Source organism: Opisthocomus hoazin, chromosome 2 (assembly GCF_030867145.1).
Source record: "Opisthocomus hoazin isolate bOpiHoa1 chromosome 2, bOpiHoa1.hap1, whole genome shotgun sequence".
NCBI lineage: Eukaryota > Metazoa > Chordata > Aves > Opisthocomiformes > Opisthocomidae > Opisthocomus > Opisthocomus hoazin.
In genome coordinates this window covers 71717492-71735888 of record NC_134415.1, presented here as the reverse complement: position 1 = coordinate 71735888, position 18397 = coordinate 71717492, and the positions used below count along the sequence as shown (strand labels likewise).

The 18397-nt window shown below is 40.2% G+C and overlaps 1 protein-coding gene across 1 annotated transcript in view; it reads left to right on the top strand.

The window, feature by feature from the left end:
* The window catches only part of NKAIN2 (sodium/potassium transporting ATPase interacting 2), a 589780-nt gene extending 572997 nt beyond the window's left edge, over nt 1–16783 (top strand). The window contains exons 6-7 of the mRNA XM_075414118.1: nt 8441–8522; nt 13694–16783. Of these exons, the coding sequence (XP_075270233.1) occupies nt 8441–8522; nt 13694–13703 (92 nt within the window). The 3' untranslated portion in view covers nt 13704–16783. The remainder of the gene's footprint in view (nt 1–8440; nt 8523–13693) is intronic.
* Nucleotides 16784–18397: the final 1614 nt, after the last annotated feature.

Sequence of the window (18397 nt, the reverse complement as noted above, 5' to 3'; positions counted from 1 at the left end):
TCTGGAGGAAAAGCCCCTGTGAAGCAAAAAAGAAAAAAAAAAAAAAAAAAAAATTCTTTTTTTACTATTAGAAAAATAAACAGCATGGAAATAATGGCAGTGGGGCAAAATCTGAGCTGAGAAACTCTTCCGAAATTTGTGTAGAAGTTTCACTTTGCTGCTCCTGTCGACATTGCAGGGCTCAGAAATGTCATGAGGTTACAGTTTAAAAATCTGAGGTTTTAGTTTCACCATGCAAACGGGTGAGCTAAGACCACTCACTGGCAGTTACTGGCTGTTTGGCAGAAATGCAGTTCATTGCACCGCAAGAACCGGACCAAGTGTCCAAGGCCTTGCGGGGTTTCTGACCCCTCCTGTGCCGGCAGGAAGGGCACAGCCTCACGTGTTGGCAAATGCCCTCCTTCCCCCTGCTTTGCTGGGGCTTGGCTCCATCCCGTTTTGCGAGTCTAAATCGCTGCGCACTCAGCACAAAGACCAATAACGTTTGATTATTATTGTAAACAAACTTCATTGAGATTGTACCCGAGAAAACCTCCTCCTGTGTGCTGTATTATGGAACAGCCACCAGGCCACGCTCACAGCATAAAAAAGCAGCGGCACCAAAGTGTTTGGAAACGTCTTCACCACACAGCAAGGCGGGTAGCAGCATACTGGCAAAGCTGCAGGAGCAAGGGTGTCCCCGTATGTTCTTTTATATTTTTTCCCCGTATGTCATTTCCAAAGTTATTTAAACCAAGCCTAATTTAACTCCCCTCCATTTTTTGCCCATTTTTAGCTACCAGCATTTGTGCACTGCTCTCTCTTGCCTCACATACTCACTTCTGCACCAACAGTGCCTCCAGTGATGTTACTAGCTGTAGTTCATTTGCCTCCTCTCCTTCCTCCCAGCTACATGTGCAGTGGAGGGCCTTGCAGTAGCAGTGAAGCTTGATTACTGCACCTCCAAGGCCTGAGTCCGGGGGGCCAAGTCTTGCATCTCCGGAGCCAGTGTACATAAGTGAAGACCTCACATGTCAGATGTAGCAAATGTACACCACGTGTTCTCTCCCTGCTATACCCCGTGGGAAATACGTTCAGTCATGATGTACACGTGCAAGAAGCATCCATTTGCACATGCGCATACGCTTCCCTAGTCATTAGCACTTTTTAAAAGGTACCATCTTTCTCATAGGTAGCTGTAAATTTTCAATACTATTTTGGTGCTGTAGTTTCATGAACATATTTAAGGACTACCATGATTCCAAGCACTGTACAGACATGAATGACAGCCCTGTTTCTTGGAGCTTGCAATCTAGGTATTAGACGACAGGCAGGTACAGGCAGAAAGTGAGTACAAAGAAACTATAAGCAAATATTGTTCACTGTGGTAGACAGGAATGTAAGGGCATTGGCAACCTACTCATTGCCAACGAAGCAAACAAGAGTTTTAGCGAAAATAGTGAGAGAACTGTTTTTGAAAAAGTTCTGACAAGGAGACAACGTGTTTGGAAATTTTACAAGTATGGAGGTCAAGCTGGCAGCATGGGAACAGAATTTAGCTTTTAGGAATGGCAGGAGAAGAGATTGATGTGGAGTCTCCACAAAAAAAAGTTTTAAATGTAAAAAGATTTAGCTTCTACTTGGTGTGATATGGAAGATGAAATCAGTAGCAGGATGCAGAGGAGTAATCTAGCCAAAGAGATGAGTCCTGCAGCTTTCATCTCCTTAACCGCACATTTGGTGAGTTTAAAAAAAAGGTACAAATGTGGTGTTTGACACTGAGAGCCCTGGGCAAATGTTCTACCTGTGTCAACAGATACAAACGTCTTCTTCTTGAATATGCAAAAATAATCTTTGGAAATTAAATGGTGTACAGCCCAAATCAAAGTTGACATCTAACTTATATCATCAAGTGACAGGCAGACTTGAGGATAAAAGTGCCATCGTTCACTGTGAGAGGTAGCACAGAAGGTTAGGGAGGAGTGGGTAAGAGTTCTGGTTTTAGCCATGCTAAACTGGAATTGATGTTTAATTATCCATGGGTGAATATCACAGAGAAAAGCTGAGATTAGCGTTTGTACAGAAGGAGCAGAGTGAGCACAAGCCAGGTACTCTGTGGCACCTCAGAGAGCCAACGACAGCAGAATTTGCATTTGCCAGTGGGACTACCCAGTTTACAGCAGATGGAGAAAAATAAAAAGTGGAGGTTACTGCTTGTGGGACTCCAACAGCATGTTGGAGGGAGAACCATCAGGAAAGGAGAGGAATGATGAGAGGAGGAAGGTGAGTACAGAGGAGTGAGCAGAGGCCAGCGCAGCAAAGGTTTCGGGAAGAAGAGAGCAGTGGCTGTGCAAAAGGTGGCTGGATGACCATGGGAAGGACTGTGTGAGCTGGCTTACCAGCATCCAAATTTGGACAGGAAGATGTGATCTGACAGCAGCTCCAGCTGCATGCATGCAAGGGACAGAACTCAAGATGGCAGAAAATCTTCTACCGAAATGAAGGAAAGTAGCTCCAGAAAGTGTTTGAAACCACCAGGAGAGGAAGCAAGAGAGAACAGGACAAGAAGGGATAAGGGTAGGGTTGATTTTTTTTTATGAAAGGAATTTACATGTATTTGTATGGGCAGGGAAGTGCAAAACAAGGGATCGAGAGAAAAAGTCTGTCACTGTGACAAGCAGAAGTTTCACAGCACAAAATTCCCATGACTGCAGCAAAAGAGAAAGAGAAACGAACCATAAAAGCAGGAGTGAAAAATGCTGGCAAACTGAAGAAAGGAGGTCTACTTTATCAGTCTGCTGAAACAAGAGATGGGAGAGATGATGTGCAAATGGCAAGCATATGAGGAGGTGATGGGGGTGTTTAGGATGGAACTAATAAAGCTGGAGGAGCCAAACTGCTTCATCAGGGAGATGGACAAAGAGAAGGAGGAGAGGAGGAATCAGTGAGAGAAGTCACTCTCATTACAGAATTGTTACCAAAGACATTTTCACTTTGATAGGAGGAGCCACATGCAGGAAGCAGATGCTGTGGTGAAGGCGGGGTTGAGTGCTGGCAGTACATTCACCACTGTGAGAGGCAGGGCCTCATGCATCAAGGGTAGGGGTGAGATAAGCAGCAAAACAAACTATAGTAGCAAAGGAACAAAGTAAGGAGAGGGTTTGAAAGCAGTCAAGAAGTCATCCATACTGCAGGTCACAGTACATGGCTTTTTCCCAACCTTTCCCTTTACTTTTCTTTGCAGATAAAGTCACCCATCTACCTCCCCATTCCTAAACTCCATATCCTTTCATATCAAGTCTGCATAGATTTTTGCATGCCTACTCTAACTCAAGGAAAGCCATAGTGTCTGTCACATTTCTGTACACGTATGCCCTAAATGACTCTTTGGGTCAGATCCTAAGCTAATATAAATTATCGTTGCTTCAGTGAAATCACTGAACGTAGAAATGTGTATATATATAAGTTGTGGACTTGAATCTTAATGCTTCTGTGTATCTTACAGAGAAAAATTTCTATAAGGACAATAGTGTCTAGTCTTATGGTTCTGTTTAATATCTTTCCTTTTGATTTCTACAGGAAGATGTTATTGCTTTTACTCCACACTGCTTCCTTTATCTTTGTCCATCTGTTAATGTCATCAGTTTTATTGTTTGTTGCTGCTAGTTTCCTAGAGAGTCCCTTCTCCCATATGTACATCCATGCCACTGGGGTCTTTTTTGTGCACCCCAGTTTAATGGTCCCTCTATACACCACAAAATTCCAGAAATAAAAAATGAGAAACCTATTATTACGGTTTAACCCGGAAGCTGGCAACTACGCACTAGACAGCCACTCGCTCATCCCTCTCCTTTTGCCTCGTGGGATGGAGAAGAGAAATGGACAAAGGGGAAAACTCGTGGGTTGAGATAAAGACAGTTTCACATGGTAACAAAGGAAATACTAATAACTGTAATAATAATACTAATGATAATACTGACAATAGTGCATATGCAAAACAAAATATATCTAAAACAATTTCACTGCCCAATGATCGATTCATGGTCAGTCCCTAAGCAGTGATTGCGGAACCCAGAAATCACAGAATTTGTGAAACTTCTGAAAAAGACTGAACTCCCGGACAAGTTCTAACTCCCAGATAAGAGAGGATCTGAACTCACTGAAAATAGAAAGAAAGATTCCTGCCCCCTGGCCAACCCCTATTCATAAACCAAGCATGCAGTCTACAGTATGGAATATTTCCATTGGGCAGCCTGGGCTGGCTGCCTGGCTGTGCTCCCTCCAGCTCCTGCACGCCTGCTCATTAGCCAAACACGGGAAACTGGAAAAAGTCCTTGATTTCTTAGCAACAACTGAAAACACCAGTGTTATCAACACTCTTCTCTTACCAAATCCAAAACACAGCAGCTACTGAGAATAAAATTAACTCCACCTCAGCCGAAACCAGGACACACATTTATGCCTCTCATCCTGTCCTGATGTACAATGGAGATAGCGGAAATTGCGACTGTGAGTAAAGGCTGAAACTTCACCTCCCTGTGGGTTCTTAGTAATAGAAAATATGTCCATATTTTGAGCCATATGTCCTGTTTGTGTTACAGTTGTAACCACAGCCATATGCTTGAGAAGCCCCTTAACACCAGCAAAGGAAGAAAACACTCTGGCTGAATTTCTTGCAACAAATTTAACCAACAAATAGTACTGTTATTACTGTACTCCAGTCCAGCCAGGAAAATAAGCATTTCAGCATCCAGCATTTTGAAGGAATGTGATCCTGTGTTTGTTTGTGTATGCACCTGTGCTTTTGCTGAAGCAAAACGTGACAAAAGAGCCACTTCTGGTAACAATGACACGTAAGACAAAAGTAAAATAGAACGGTCAAAAACGTGTTTGATGGATGAGGTTAAGGATGGGAGCCCCTGTAGCAAGTCCACTAATGAGCCTTGTTTTATTCAACGTGTGTTACTGCTGCCAGGAATGTATCAGTCGTGAGACACTATTAGTGACCTTTGAGGCACAGCCAGGATAAAATGCTTGCAGAAAGGGCAGCACTTTGCATGCTTTAAGGAACTAGCTTAGAGTCCACAGGGAGCTTTTAGCACAGTCTGGACACCTCAGGCTTCACACTGCTGAGAAACTGCCACCATCAAGAAAACTCACTACAAAGAAATTACTGAAATCCTTACATTTTGGAGTCCACTTTCTATTATCTACCTTTACCTACCTTGCAAAGTTTGTTGTTGCGTGTAAGAAGCCATTGTATGCCTACAACAAGGCCACCGTAGTACTCTTTGCCCTACCATCATTGGGTTACGCACATGGGAACTTCCACTGTCAGCTGAATATAGAAATGTCTCTACAAGCTCACCTCATTTGTCACTCGACAGTCTGGCCTGTTAATACTCTGTGTTTACTCTGTGCAACAGTGCAATGCATGCAGAGATACTCGTCATGCACCTTTCTGTCATGCCCACACAAACTCATTTCACTCAAAGAAATCTTTTTCTTGACACTTTGGTTTAGCTTTCTGAAAACAACACTAAAATCACCCTTAAGACTTTTTGGGCCATGTCTTCAAAACAGAGTATCTATGCCTGCAGCCATCTAATAATGATTTACCAGTTGCTTGAAGGGTCTTAGGAAGTACACAAAGAATGCACATCTGGACAAATGCATATAAGCAACACCCATGAAGTGACATGGGTTGACACCAGTGGGACACTCCATCCGACACAGGAATTTCCTGACTTGTCAGAGGTCAAGAGTGAGAAAAAAAAGGAAAACTGGGCAAAAGAACAACAAACCACACATCTAGCAAAGACATGTCCGTTCTTTTTGCTGCAATCTTTGTATTTGTATGAGGGGTTTTATTTGCTCCCAGCCTAGCACTTCTTTCAACAATATTCCTATAGTGAATTCTTCATACTGTGCCTATAAACTTAGCATGCTTCCAAAGACATGATCACATTGTAATAAAGTTATTCTGATTGTTACAGTGAGTAAGTAGAAAGCAACAAATGACATTTATCTTGATTTTAGCAAGATTTTCACCCAGTGAAAGGTTTGTAAGCAGGCCAGGGAAGCACTGTCCAGATGCAGCCATCATAGATTGTGTGCAGCATTCTTTAAAACTCTGTTTGAAATTTAGATATCAACCAGCTAAGATGACATTTCAGATGGGATCCCACTGGGACCTCGGCTAGGGAAATAATTGTCTTCAATATTTTTGTTAACAGCAAGGATGATGGAGGAGAGCACATTTATAAAAATTTCAGGTGGAACCATATTGGGAGGGGTACAAGCACTTGTGAAGACAGGATTAGACGTCAAAATGATATTGAGAAGTGGCTTGAAATCAAGAAGATGAAATTCAATACAGACAAGTGCAAAAGAACTCCTGTGGGGAAGAATCAATCAAGTGTTTTCAGATAAAATACAGACTACTGTGCTAGACTACAGTTAGTGTCAAAACATAAAAATAAAGATCTGGTTATTAAGTGTTTGTATGATGCTGTTGAAAAAAGAAAAAAGAAAAAAGAAAACATTAAAAAAACCCAAACCCACAATGTTATTTCAAGCAATGTACAGACGACCTACATGGCAGTTGTTCCAGTTAGTCCTGATTTGTGCACCACACTGTAAGAAAAATGTAAGCAAACTAAAGAAGTATCCCCAGACCTGGAAATTTAGAGGCTTGGAAAACATGGTCCATGCGAAAAATTTGCAAGAACTAGGTATGCTTAAATCTGGAAAAGATGGATAGCATGAAAACACTTTCTTAAAACGCTTAAAAGTAGTTGCGAAAGAAAAAAAAAATGGCCCATTTGTCTTCATATCCATAGGGAGAAAAGGCCAAAATGTAGAAAAGTAGTTAATTTGCAGGAAATTACATTTAATTTAAATTACATTTAATGTCCTAATCGACATTAGGAAGTTAGGTGCAGGGAAAGGCAACACAGAGGCTATAGAATTTCCTTCATTAGAGATGTCAGGGATTAATTTAGTAAAACATCATTCTGGGATAAGAGTATATGTAATACTGCCACAGAGCACAGAATCGGCTAATTTTTTTCTGCAGGGGCTATTCACGCCAGGGAAGAAGTTAGGTGACAGGTTCAACAGGTCTGTGGTTGCAAAGGATACATACTGTACTGGTCCAGTCTAGTGTTTTGGTGGCTTTTTGCTTGCAAAGTAAATGGTGGACAGAGGGGTACAAGAACTTGATTTTCTAACATGTCTGGAATGTGTGTGACCGCATTGATAAGCGTGGCACACATTGAGGGGTACCTTAATATGAAATAACATCATAAATGTAAGTTTTAACGACTCCAACCACTGTGAAAGTTCTCAAACCAATGGTTATAATACATATAATATATATCATATATTATATATTTTGTGATTTTTACGTGAATATTACTGCATTTTAGATCCACAAGAAGCTATTCTCTATGAAAGAACCTTTTCATGATTTTTGCTTTTAATGTACGCAGAGCCAGTCTGTCAGTAGCAGTGCCCAGACCTGTGAAAAACGCACTTCCACACTTGAACTCTTTGACCATTTTTATTAAAGTCAAGTCAAATTCACATCTGATGTGTAAGACACAATACATTAGGGATGACAGCTGCCCACTAATAACCCCCAAAAGTCAATAGTTAGGTTTCCTGGTGCAAAGGAAGCAAAGGGTGCACTTTTACCCGTGTAAAGAAAGTGTTATAGCAGAGAAACAGGGGTCTTGGGCTCAGATGAAATTGAATTGCCCTGGAAAATGTTTAAAATAAACATGAGAAGACCATCAGGAACTCACAGTGGTGTGAATGAATAAATAACTCCCACCCTACAACCTTCCTGCAAACCTCCAGCACCGTGAAAGAAATGCTGGTTTGCTTAGATCTGTGAGGCCTCATCTCCGAAGCTCAGATAAACTGTTCCAACCCTCTGTTCGTGCGTTTCAACCCAAATGTCAAAGCAGGGAATCAGAGAAACTTCTGTCTCTCAGACAGAGTCGGATCAATGCGCTCGCTCCTCTACATCACTGAACCAGAGTATGACAGCAAGCCAGACACAGTAATCACAGTCAGAAGCAATGCATCCATGCCAATAAACAAATGGTTTTCAGCATTTGTGATATCTGAATAGCATGTTGCTTTGTGCTCCAGTGAGGTAGTCTACTTGAAAAAGAGGGATGTGGGGCTATTTCTGACAGACAGACGGCTGTTATAAATGCCTTATTGTCTTTCCGTCATTGTAAAATTAATTTGATTTTAAAAATAAAAAATGGACTTTGCCTTCCTCTCTTTTTTGACCCTTTTTCTGCAACTCCACAATTATCTGGTCTAATTTTAAAAGATTATTAGGGGGTTTGTCAAAAGTAATCTGTGTGCTGGGTGTTTCTTGAATGATAGTGCCTATCACTTCCGATAAGATGTTGCTAATGAAAGCAATTTTCCCCCCTTTCAGTTGATTTCATAGGTGGATTTGACTCTTACGGCTATCAAGGTCCACAGAAGACATCTCATTTACAGCTACAGCCCATGTATATGTAAGTACTCCACTTCTGAGATATTCTGCAGAGTGGCAGGCTGATATTAAAGGCTCATTAAACTGAAAGGTGACGTGACTTAAGATTTCAGAATAGAGAGAAGTCTTTTTCAAGAGACTGAATTCATGCTACACTTAAGCATCAACATTACTCTTCTGTTGAATTATAATGATTTCTTATGGCAGGATTCAATGTGTCACATTTGTTTAAATAATACCCAGCTCTCACCTGTTTCCCCCATTTTGGTTCAAGCAGGAGCCACTCAAAGGCAATTAGAATTTGGTTTAGTAAAAAAATAGTCAGATCTGACAAAACTTGGTTGCAAAAAAGTGTTTGCTATTAATTTTTTTACAGAAGTTCAGCAACTTGCTAATTTAGTGGATGCATTTAACATTTGTCTTACCAGCACATCTGTTTTCTGAGGAACCTCTGTACCTCATTTCCAGTCTTCACAATTTAAAAAAAAAAAAAAATCAAAACAAATGTAACAACATGTGGCTTTTTAAACAAGTTTGCATAGAAGACAGTATTTTACCTAGCCAGTGAGAGTGACAACTCCATCCACTGCCTAGAAGTGCAGCCTGATATATCTGGAGATTAAATGAGTAATCAAATCTCAGCACATATGCACAACTGGGGTACATTCACACTAGAGTTAACATCCAACCATAGACCAGTCCAGGAATAATCATCTCCAAATATTTCTTGTACTGATGCCAGCTGCAATTCAGAACTGTCCTGACTGCCCAAATAAATCTTGCCTCACTGCCGCAGCCTTTTGAAATGTTTTTTATTTACCATCACTGGCCTACATGGTAAAAGCACAGCACAGAACAGCTCATAAAGGGGCAGCATTTACTTTTTTCCTTTGTTTCTCTTCTGAAATATTCCTTTTGAGGAAAAGAACTAAATGCAGGTAAACAATATCCATCCCACCATACACTTCCATTCCCCCTTGAATGTAATTTCTCTTCTTCTGATTAGTGGAAGCAAGTCTGTTAATGGATTAGTGGCTTTTTGCATGGAATTGGCATTTACTCCTTTACCAGTGGTGCAATCAGTTCTGCGGTAGTGCTTAGGATTGAGCCCTTTGGGAACTTTGCTAGGAGCTTTTTAATAATCTCAAATTACAATAGTGCATATCTCCAATGCCATCTTAACGTCAGCTTCCCTTCTGTCTGTGCTCAAATAAAGATTTTTCACCTGCACTTTTGGCACAGTGCTTTGCATTTAGAAAATGTTATTTCCTGCCTAGTATTATGTGTGGCTCATAGGTACTTAGAACAATTCTAATCCTATTTCTTTCTTGGTATACCATAACTTGTCATCAACATATGGAGCCCTCTAGCTGAGATATCATCCCATTCTTTTTATGCTCTCAGTGTTTCTTCCAGAACAGCAGATTGCATTTACTGAGCATCTTCATACTGACTGGAAAGAAAGCTAGCCCTGTGGAAAAAAAGAAGGCAATATTTCTAAGCTTGTAGCTGAGATGAAGAGATATATGATTAAACCATGTAAACTGTGTTCAGCCTTATTTCAATGCTGCCTTCTCACTGGAGTATAGGTGATTTCACTGTCTTAACTGAGAGACAGAAAACAGTATGTGAGCCGACGTTTTGTCCAATCAACCCAAAAAAATATTGCCACGTCCCAGCCACAGTCAAACAAAGACACTTCATGTTTCCCTCTGATTGTATGGTATTTATTTGACAAGGTTCTCTAGAATTGTTACAGTCTGTCCTTAAGAGGCTTTTACAGCATTTAGTAATACCTTTCTGTTATTTACAGCTGAGGCGCATCGGGAACACATGCATATGTATTCACACTGCAGTTGCTTTGTAAATGTAGAAAGACCATTAGGTAGTGGGGTGACAAATTCGAATGTCAAATTAATCAAGCCGTGGTTTAATGTGCTTGTAGCACTATTTGCAGCAATATTACGTACTAAAAATCAAAACACACTGATGCGATAACAGCAGGCCATACTTGATGTTTTAAAGCTTTATTTGTTGGGAGGAAGGGTTTGGTTCCCTAGGGATCTTGTTCACCAAAGAACATCAGTGTTAGCCTCCATAGTATTCAAGGAGAAAAAAAAAAAATTCAGGACTTAACAAAGCTCTCTGACCAATGTCACCTACACTTTACAATGCTCACTGTCTCTAAGGGATGAGTATGGAATCCATAGGCAGTGGAGTATATAGTAAGCATCATCCTAATTCCTGCAACAGATCATGAAATATTAAGATAGCTTATTGTCACCCCTGCGTCCTCTACTACTCAGGCTCACACTGGGTACAGATCATGTGGAGCTCTGAATTTACGACAGAAATAGGAGATAGTTGCCTTTAAATCATCTGGTTACTAACTATATCCAAAGGCACAGTAACACCTCTTTGTGTTGTCTGTGGTGTAATAGCACCTATAGGTGTGTTAGGTATGCTACATAAGCGGAGCAGAACATAAGACTTCAGCTTTGAAGAGCTTACCAAAACAGTATCAGCTTCTTATGGTTGTACAGATGCTGTCAAAATGCAAATTTCAACATGTATTTCAGTAATAAGCAGAGAACTACCCCCTTCACCCCCCCCATTTATTTACCAGATCGATTCACATACAGAAACAGTACAAATCTTAAAGATGTAGAGTTGTGTGGTAGGTCTTAGTCATCGTCCACAGACTGCTTGCTGACGTGGATTGATTTAATGGATTGCAATGACACAAGTCCATCAACACAAACTTTTATTTCAATCCAAGCAAGACAGATTTACATTCAAGTGACTGAGATCAATTTTAACTGTCTTATACGTGCACAGTTTAATTATTATCCTGAAGGAATGCTGGGTTTAGTAATTGCTAATGGTTAAGACACACAGTTTTGTAACCAGCTTCTTCCTGTGTGCTAAAGTTAGCACTTCATTTTGTTAATGTGGAGGTTATACTGAACCTACACAAACTTATACGTGCAATTACATAGTCGTATTGATTTATTCAGGCTCTTCATGTCTACTTATCTATTGTGTGAGGACTTTGTTATCTAAAGAATTATTACATTTTTTTATGCTATCAATCAAGCTCTACTTATAAGAACATTCCAATTCAGTTTAAATGCACACAGAACATTTGTGTAGAATTTCGTGAGTTATGCAAAACTACCATAAATGAACAGAATACTTACAGAAAGAAAATCTTGATTTATGAAAAAGCAGCATTATCTGTAGATAGTGAATTGAGGTGACTATGTCTGGCTACTGTTCCCTTAAATAGTCTGGAATTATTAGATTCGGGCTCACTTTGTTTCCTTTCTCTATATTTTAAGCTTTGAATTCCAGCAGCATCTCTCCTTATCATCTTTCCCAATTTCACATTTAATTTAAATCAGCTTACTTTCTAAAGAGAAAAATATATTCAATTTAAAATTATGTTTTTAATAAAACACTGTGCTTTTGAGGGAGGATTCTTATCATTACTTTTATTTACCTGTTACAAATGGCTTTTTTTATTATTTAAGTGCCAACAGTGTGCTCTGTGTTGTACAAGCCAAGAAGCCTAGACAGTCCCTTCAAAATGAATACGCTTTTTAAACAGACATGGAGAGAACTGGTGCTCATGTACCTCCTTGCAGTGTTGCCACAGTTGATGTCCTAAAAAGCAGCTTCCTGGCATTCTGAGCGGGAGATGTCAGTGCTCATTTCCAGACCATGGAACAAGAACACAATAAGATGGTGGAAATCAATTGTCAAGAGAAAATTCTGCTCTTGGGAGGTGACCAAGGAAGGTGACTAAACACTCCATGGCACTGATTCTGCTGCACACGAGAAAAACACATTTGTAGTTGTGGAACAAGAGTGCGCTGCATGATCACTGCTCTAAAAACAGTATGAAGGAGGGAGGGGAGATATATTTTTTTTAATGTTTTTCATAGTGTACTTGTTTGCTCAGGAAAAGAAGAAGTGAAGCAAAAAAAAAGCATGCATGTCTGATGCTGATGCCTAATGCACTGGAGAAATTGCTCAAAAGCAGTTCATCCCTGAAGTGAAGCTTGCTTTCCTCATATTCTGTGAAGTCTGAGAATCTTTGCATTTTATATATATATATATATATACTCATACTACATATGCATAGAAACACACCCCCCTGTATGCACCCCCCTTTATATGTATGTGCGTGTATATATATACCCCCACTTAGGTGTATTCTGCTACACAGCACTATTGGTAGGCATTGCTTTCAATTAAGGCACTTAATGGCAGTTGCTGGCTGTTAGAGGCATTTCAAGTCAATAACTCAGGGACAGAGAGGTGTAGGAGGTGTTAATATATTTGCCTTTGTACATGGTCTCATCTTTCTCTCTGTTGTATTTACATGTGCATTATGCTGGTCATGGTCTTCTAGTCTCAGGCTGTAGACATTTGTCTAGATAATTGCACATACTGAAGGTACTACCTACTTTACCATTCACTTGAAGTACAGATGAAACATAAGCAAGACACAAAAACCAGCACCTAGAGTACAACCACTGTGACACTCAGCAAGTTCAGGCAGTACAAATCTGCTCTGTTATTGTCTCCTTAAGATTCATGTTTGTGGGATTCAGACTTTATGGGCAACATTTCATTTAAATAAACTACCAGCTAAGCCTTGTCTAGCAACCAACAGCATCTCATCTGTTTTAGACTGAAAGCTGGAATTAGAAAATGTGGATTTGGGACAGGGCTCTTCAGGTATGCAGGGCTGTGGCACTCAGACATGCACTCTGCTTTGCGAGTGAGCCTCAGGCAACTTTCCCAGGCACCTGCAATTCAGCTCTTCTGTCCTGCATACCACATCAATTCCTGATTTTACAAAGACAGCTTCATTTCTGATGGGTTGTTGTAGTCCAGGTCATCTTTCAGTTCACACATAGGTATACGGTTAACTTTCTTATTATATATCACTCCTGCCTAGAATGGTTTAGAGAACCTGTGCTGACTTCTCTGATGATGTTCCAGAGAAAGCCAGGTGATCACCTGAGCAAACACCGTGCCTTTCAGTCCTCTTCATCGCATGTGTACCTGAACAGGTACTGGCTGGTGGCTCACGCTTGCAAAAGGGCACCAGAGCAGCAGGGCAGTGATTGGACAGGTATATGGTGGATTATAAGTATCTTTCTTTTTCTGTCTTTCTTCTAGGTCAAAGTAAACAAAGGGGCTACTCAACGTGGGCTGGAGGACCTGTCAGAGAAACTGTTTTAGGATGGCTCCCTGGTTCTTCAAAGAGCAAAAAAAAATCCAGTTTTTGTGCTGAAAAAAAAAAGCTGATTGAACAGTGAGACAAAAAAGCAACAGACGCCTTCAGTCCCTCTTCCTAACAGGTACTAAGGAAATGTCCCAGATCCCTACCTTGGACCTCCTGCCTCCCAGCACCAGAGAGCCAGAGCAGAGGCGCTGGGGCCATCTTCTGGCTCTTCCTTACCCCAGCCACTGCCAGTGTGGCCCATCTGGACTAAGATGTGTACCCAGCCCATTCGGTGCTTTCGGAGCCCCCTCCGCACTCCTGGCCTCATCGAGACTCCTTAGTCAACACAACACTGAAAATACCAGGATGACCTTGCAGCAGAAGTCAATAGACAGCGCATTGTTTGCCCTGAAGGCTGTACAGTTCATACTTGCCTTAACCCGACTGCATTGCACATCAGAAGAACTCCGTGCAAGCTTTCTAAAGTAACGTCCTTTAGGCTCAACATGCTGCTGTTAATACTGAACGCTTTTGAAGTCAGTGGTTTTCTTCTGTTTGGTTTTGTTTTGTTTTGTTTTCTTGTCAGGGAATAAGGCTCTGTTGCTCCACAGCTCCAGAGCGACCGAGTAGAAAACTGCCAGCTGTCTGAGAAGTGCTTTACTTTTGAGGCTCCACAGTGGTCAAGAAACAAACAGTTTATAATGTTTAAAAAAAAAAAAAAAGAAAAGAAAAAAAAGAAATGAGACCTTTTGGGGGTCGGGGTGGGGAAAGGGGTAACATAAACTAATAGTTGAACCTACTGGAAATAAGCAGCAGAAACAGTGTTTCTTAATCCCGCTGGTTTTATTTATCACACTGTAGGTGCTTTTATAGCTTATCTCTAAATGTCTTTTACTAACTACAGAGACATCTGCAGATTTCTATCAACAAAGGCCAACTGAATATGTACTAGCTATGTTTACTCTTTTATATCTAATTTCAACTGAAAATTCTCTGTAATTGAGCTTTTATTTTCTAATTGCACCATAAGGGATCCACATAATTTTTTTTGTTTCAGCTGGGGAGGGTGGGGAGGGACTAGTTGAGTTGAAGAAATATTGGAGACTTTTTTGTGATATATTTGGGGGATCTGTTGTGTGTTAGAACGTGTATTTTATCTTCCTGTATTATCGTGGCTGAAAAAAACCTGTGCTGTTACGTAGTTGGCAACAAGATGCCTTTGGGAATTTTGCTAGTAGGTCAATGTGTATATGAAATACTCTGAACTCCTAGGAACATATGTTTTGTTCTACATCTGATCTGTATTTTTAAGCACTTAGGTGGCTTTCATTAGGAAAAACCCAATATTTTTCTCAGGCTTTTCAGAAACTTGGATTGTCATTGTTTCTTTGCTCAGACCTTGCACAGGCAAACCCACACACCTATCACACCTGAGGTGACCACGGAGCTTTGGAGGGCAAGAGGGAAGGTCAGTTGCTTGGAAAGGCTCGAGCTGCCCCAGAGCATCTCCCTTTTCCTTGCTGGCTGAACACTCGTGCCTGTGCGGCTCCCGAGCTCCCACGGCCTGTGCGCTCACGCCACTCATCCATCCCTGTACAAACCAGTGCCCTTTGCTGTGTCTGCATGGATGTACAGTGTCACAAGCAACAACTCTGGACAATGACAGAGGAACAGGCATTCATCAGTGGAAATAAGATACAGGACAAGTTCAGGAACTATACTTACATTTATCCAGTAAGATTTATACATATATATATATGTAAGAGTGTGTGCGTGTGTATGTCTATGTACATAAAATACACAGTAATAACTGTTGACAGGGGCTGCATAACCAAGGAAGCATCTGATGCAGGTGGCCAAGGGCTCCAGCCCCAGATCCTGCTAGAGATTTCCTGTGATAGTCCCCTAGGCCTAATTCTCTAAAGCATTCATTGCTGATTTCAATCTCAAATTTAAATTTTCAGACTTGGATACCTGGAATTCTGTGTTCATTCCGGATAGAGCTGATTTTCACCCCCTGGAAAATCATGCAACTTCCAAGTGCCAAGCTGAAATTTCCCGTAACTTGAAAAATTTTGAATGTTTCTACTTTTATGTAGTATTAAATACAGCAGACATTAAACACAATGCAGAGTTTTAACTAGGGTGAAAATGTCATAACAGGTTATTTCTGCTTTCCCTGTATAACACTCAGTCAAAATCATATTTCTGTAAAAATCATCTTTTAAAGTGAAAAGAAGCCAGCTTAGGCACCTAAGCAGCGATCAAATTTTCAGAAGATAATTTTTCATACCTCTCAGATATTTCCCACGTAACGGCAGTTACTGGTAGTTCGCAATTTTAGGAGTCAGACAATTTAATAAAATGTCTACACATAGCTTTTAGGCCTGATTTTAATCTAGAAAATGTTGGCCTTCATTTCTCTGTGTCTTAGTCTTCCCATCTATAAAATGGGAATAATATGTGCCTCACAGTCTTTTTGTGAGGCCTGGATTGTTAATGTTTGTAAAGTGCTTAGGAAACAGGAAGCACATCTAACTATTAAGGATTATAATATAAATACATATTCATATATTACATATAAAGTAGATATACACACACTCACATACACACTGTATACATATATATACACGTACATACCTATATGAAGTTGGTATCCATAACCCTGCTTAAGTTGCAGTTAGAGCACTACCATTCAAAAGAAATTAGGACTTTGACTACTAAACTAAATGATTAGTGGACAGATCTCTTCTGGAAGCAGTTTAGAGCACAGTAATGTGAGAATATCTGGATGACATTTTTGATTTGTACAGCTGTATCCTCCTCAAAATCCAGTAAAGAATGTTATTTTTCTAGGCTGGGCTTTTGTTATAAACTTAAATATTCAGAAGGCAAGAGATACAATCCAAATGTGTCTTTTTTTTCTTTTCTTTTTGGCATTTGTTAATTCTGAATGTATTTTTAACAAAAGTGATTTTTTTGACTTACTAGTGTAATTTGCATTTAAAAAAAAATAAATGGAAAAAATATAGGTTTCCAAGCTATTTATGGCCCCCTGCTGCTATTCATAACTTACAGGAAACTTGGAATTACTGTTCCCAACTGAGCAACAATGCAGGATAAAGAATCCTATTACATTTACATGATGACAATTCGGGTCTGTGCAGTTCATGGATGTGACAGCACTGAATAGAAATTGCCAGGTCATGACACCATTTTAGCTCTGTCATAGGTAGCAGATATTTTCATTATCACTGACACTAAAAGGTTTCTTTTACAAGGCTGACTGCAATAGACTCTTCACTTCGAAAACAAGACTTTTTTGCCCACTCATCAGGAATTTTAAGCCTATGATAGGTTTACAGTTGCCAACAGTGTTAAGTATTGCAAAAGTAATCCTTGTTAAGAAGGAGCTATGTAACAAGAATATTTCCACTGCATTAATATTCTTTTATACGCTGTTCATTGTCCCTACACTGAAATGATGAAATCCTGTCTTAGGCAACATCTTTATAGAGCTCACATACATTGACAGCTTGCTTGGTTATTTAATAAAGGCAGAGGAGAACGGTATACATTTCAAGATACTCGGTCATGCTCTCCTAAGACTATTCCTTAGAGAGAGAGTTGATTAATTGCTGTCGTTAGGATTTTTTATGTTATAATTATAGTGAAAGTGACACTTTTCAGTCAGGTAAGGAGAAACGGTTTGTGCTTCAGTTGCTTAATTTAAGTGCTGGTTGCAATAGAGAACTGCCGTACAGCATTTGGACAAAGACTGGTGCCGTACGTATGGATCCCTGCATGTCTCTGGATAGAAGTGGCTATTAACTCAGTGTCAGATGATTTTGATCGCTTGCACTCTCATCCTCCTTTTGAGCACACTGATAGCAGGCAAAGTCAAACTCCATATACCATGAATCCTTCCAGCCTGTAACATTTTCATTTCCAGTCCTCTGTTTTATTTTTAAATGCAGTTACTCAGAGGATGAGGATTTTTCTCACAAAGATGGAAAGCCCCATGAATAGCCTATGTGTGTGTATTGCTTGCTTGCTTTCTACTGATGAGTCTCTTCAACACAGCTGTGACAAAACTGATAGAATTTTCAAGTTTGTTTTCTAGCTAATCTGAGCCTGGCTTCTTCCCAGTGCATGTGGATTGGTGACAGCCACTAAAGGTGAGCCAAGTTTTGCTGAAGAACTTATGCATAGGAATACTCCAACACTGTGTCCACTACTCCTTGGAGAAAGATGTAGACAGCTGTTATGCTAATCAGTCCGCTCCAAGCTAAGTGCAATATTAAATGTAATTACCATGCATAAAAGAAACTGCCCTTTAGACTGCAGTTATTCATTCACGTAAAGAAGCGTCACCGAACAGAATGAGTCAGTAAAAGATGTTTCCTTCCTGTAGTCACTGAAATGTTTCATCCACAGGCATGGACTGGAGAAATTGGCTGTGTTTGGTCTCATGTCCTCACAAGTTCCTCTGTTCAGTCCTTCACCAAGAAGCGAAATTACAACCACTTAGAGCTGTGACCTTTGCAGAGCCGAGTGCGATAGAAAGAAAGATATTGTACCCAACGTGGAGTTTTAAGTAGCATCATACATGCATTTGTTTTGCATCTGTCTCCATACGTACAAAGGAAGTGTCTTTT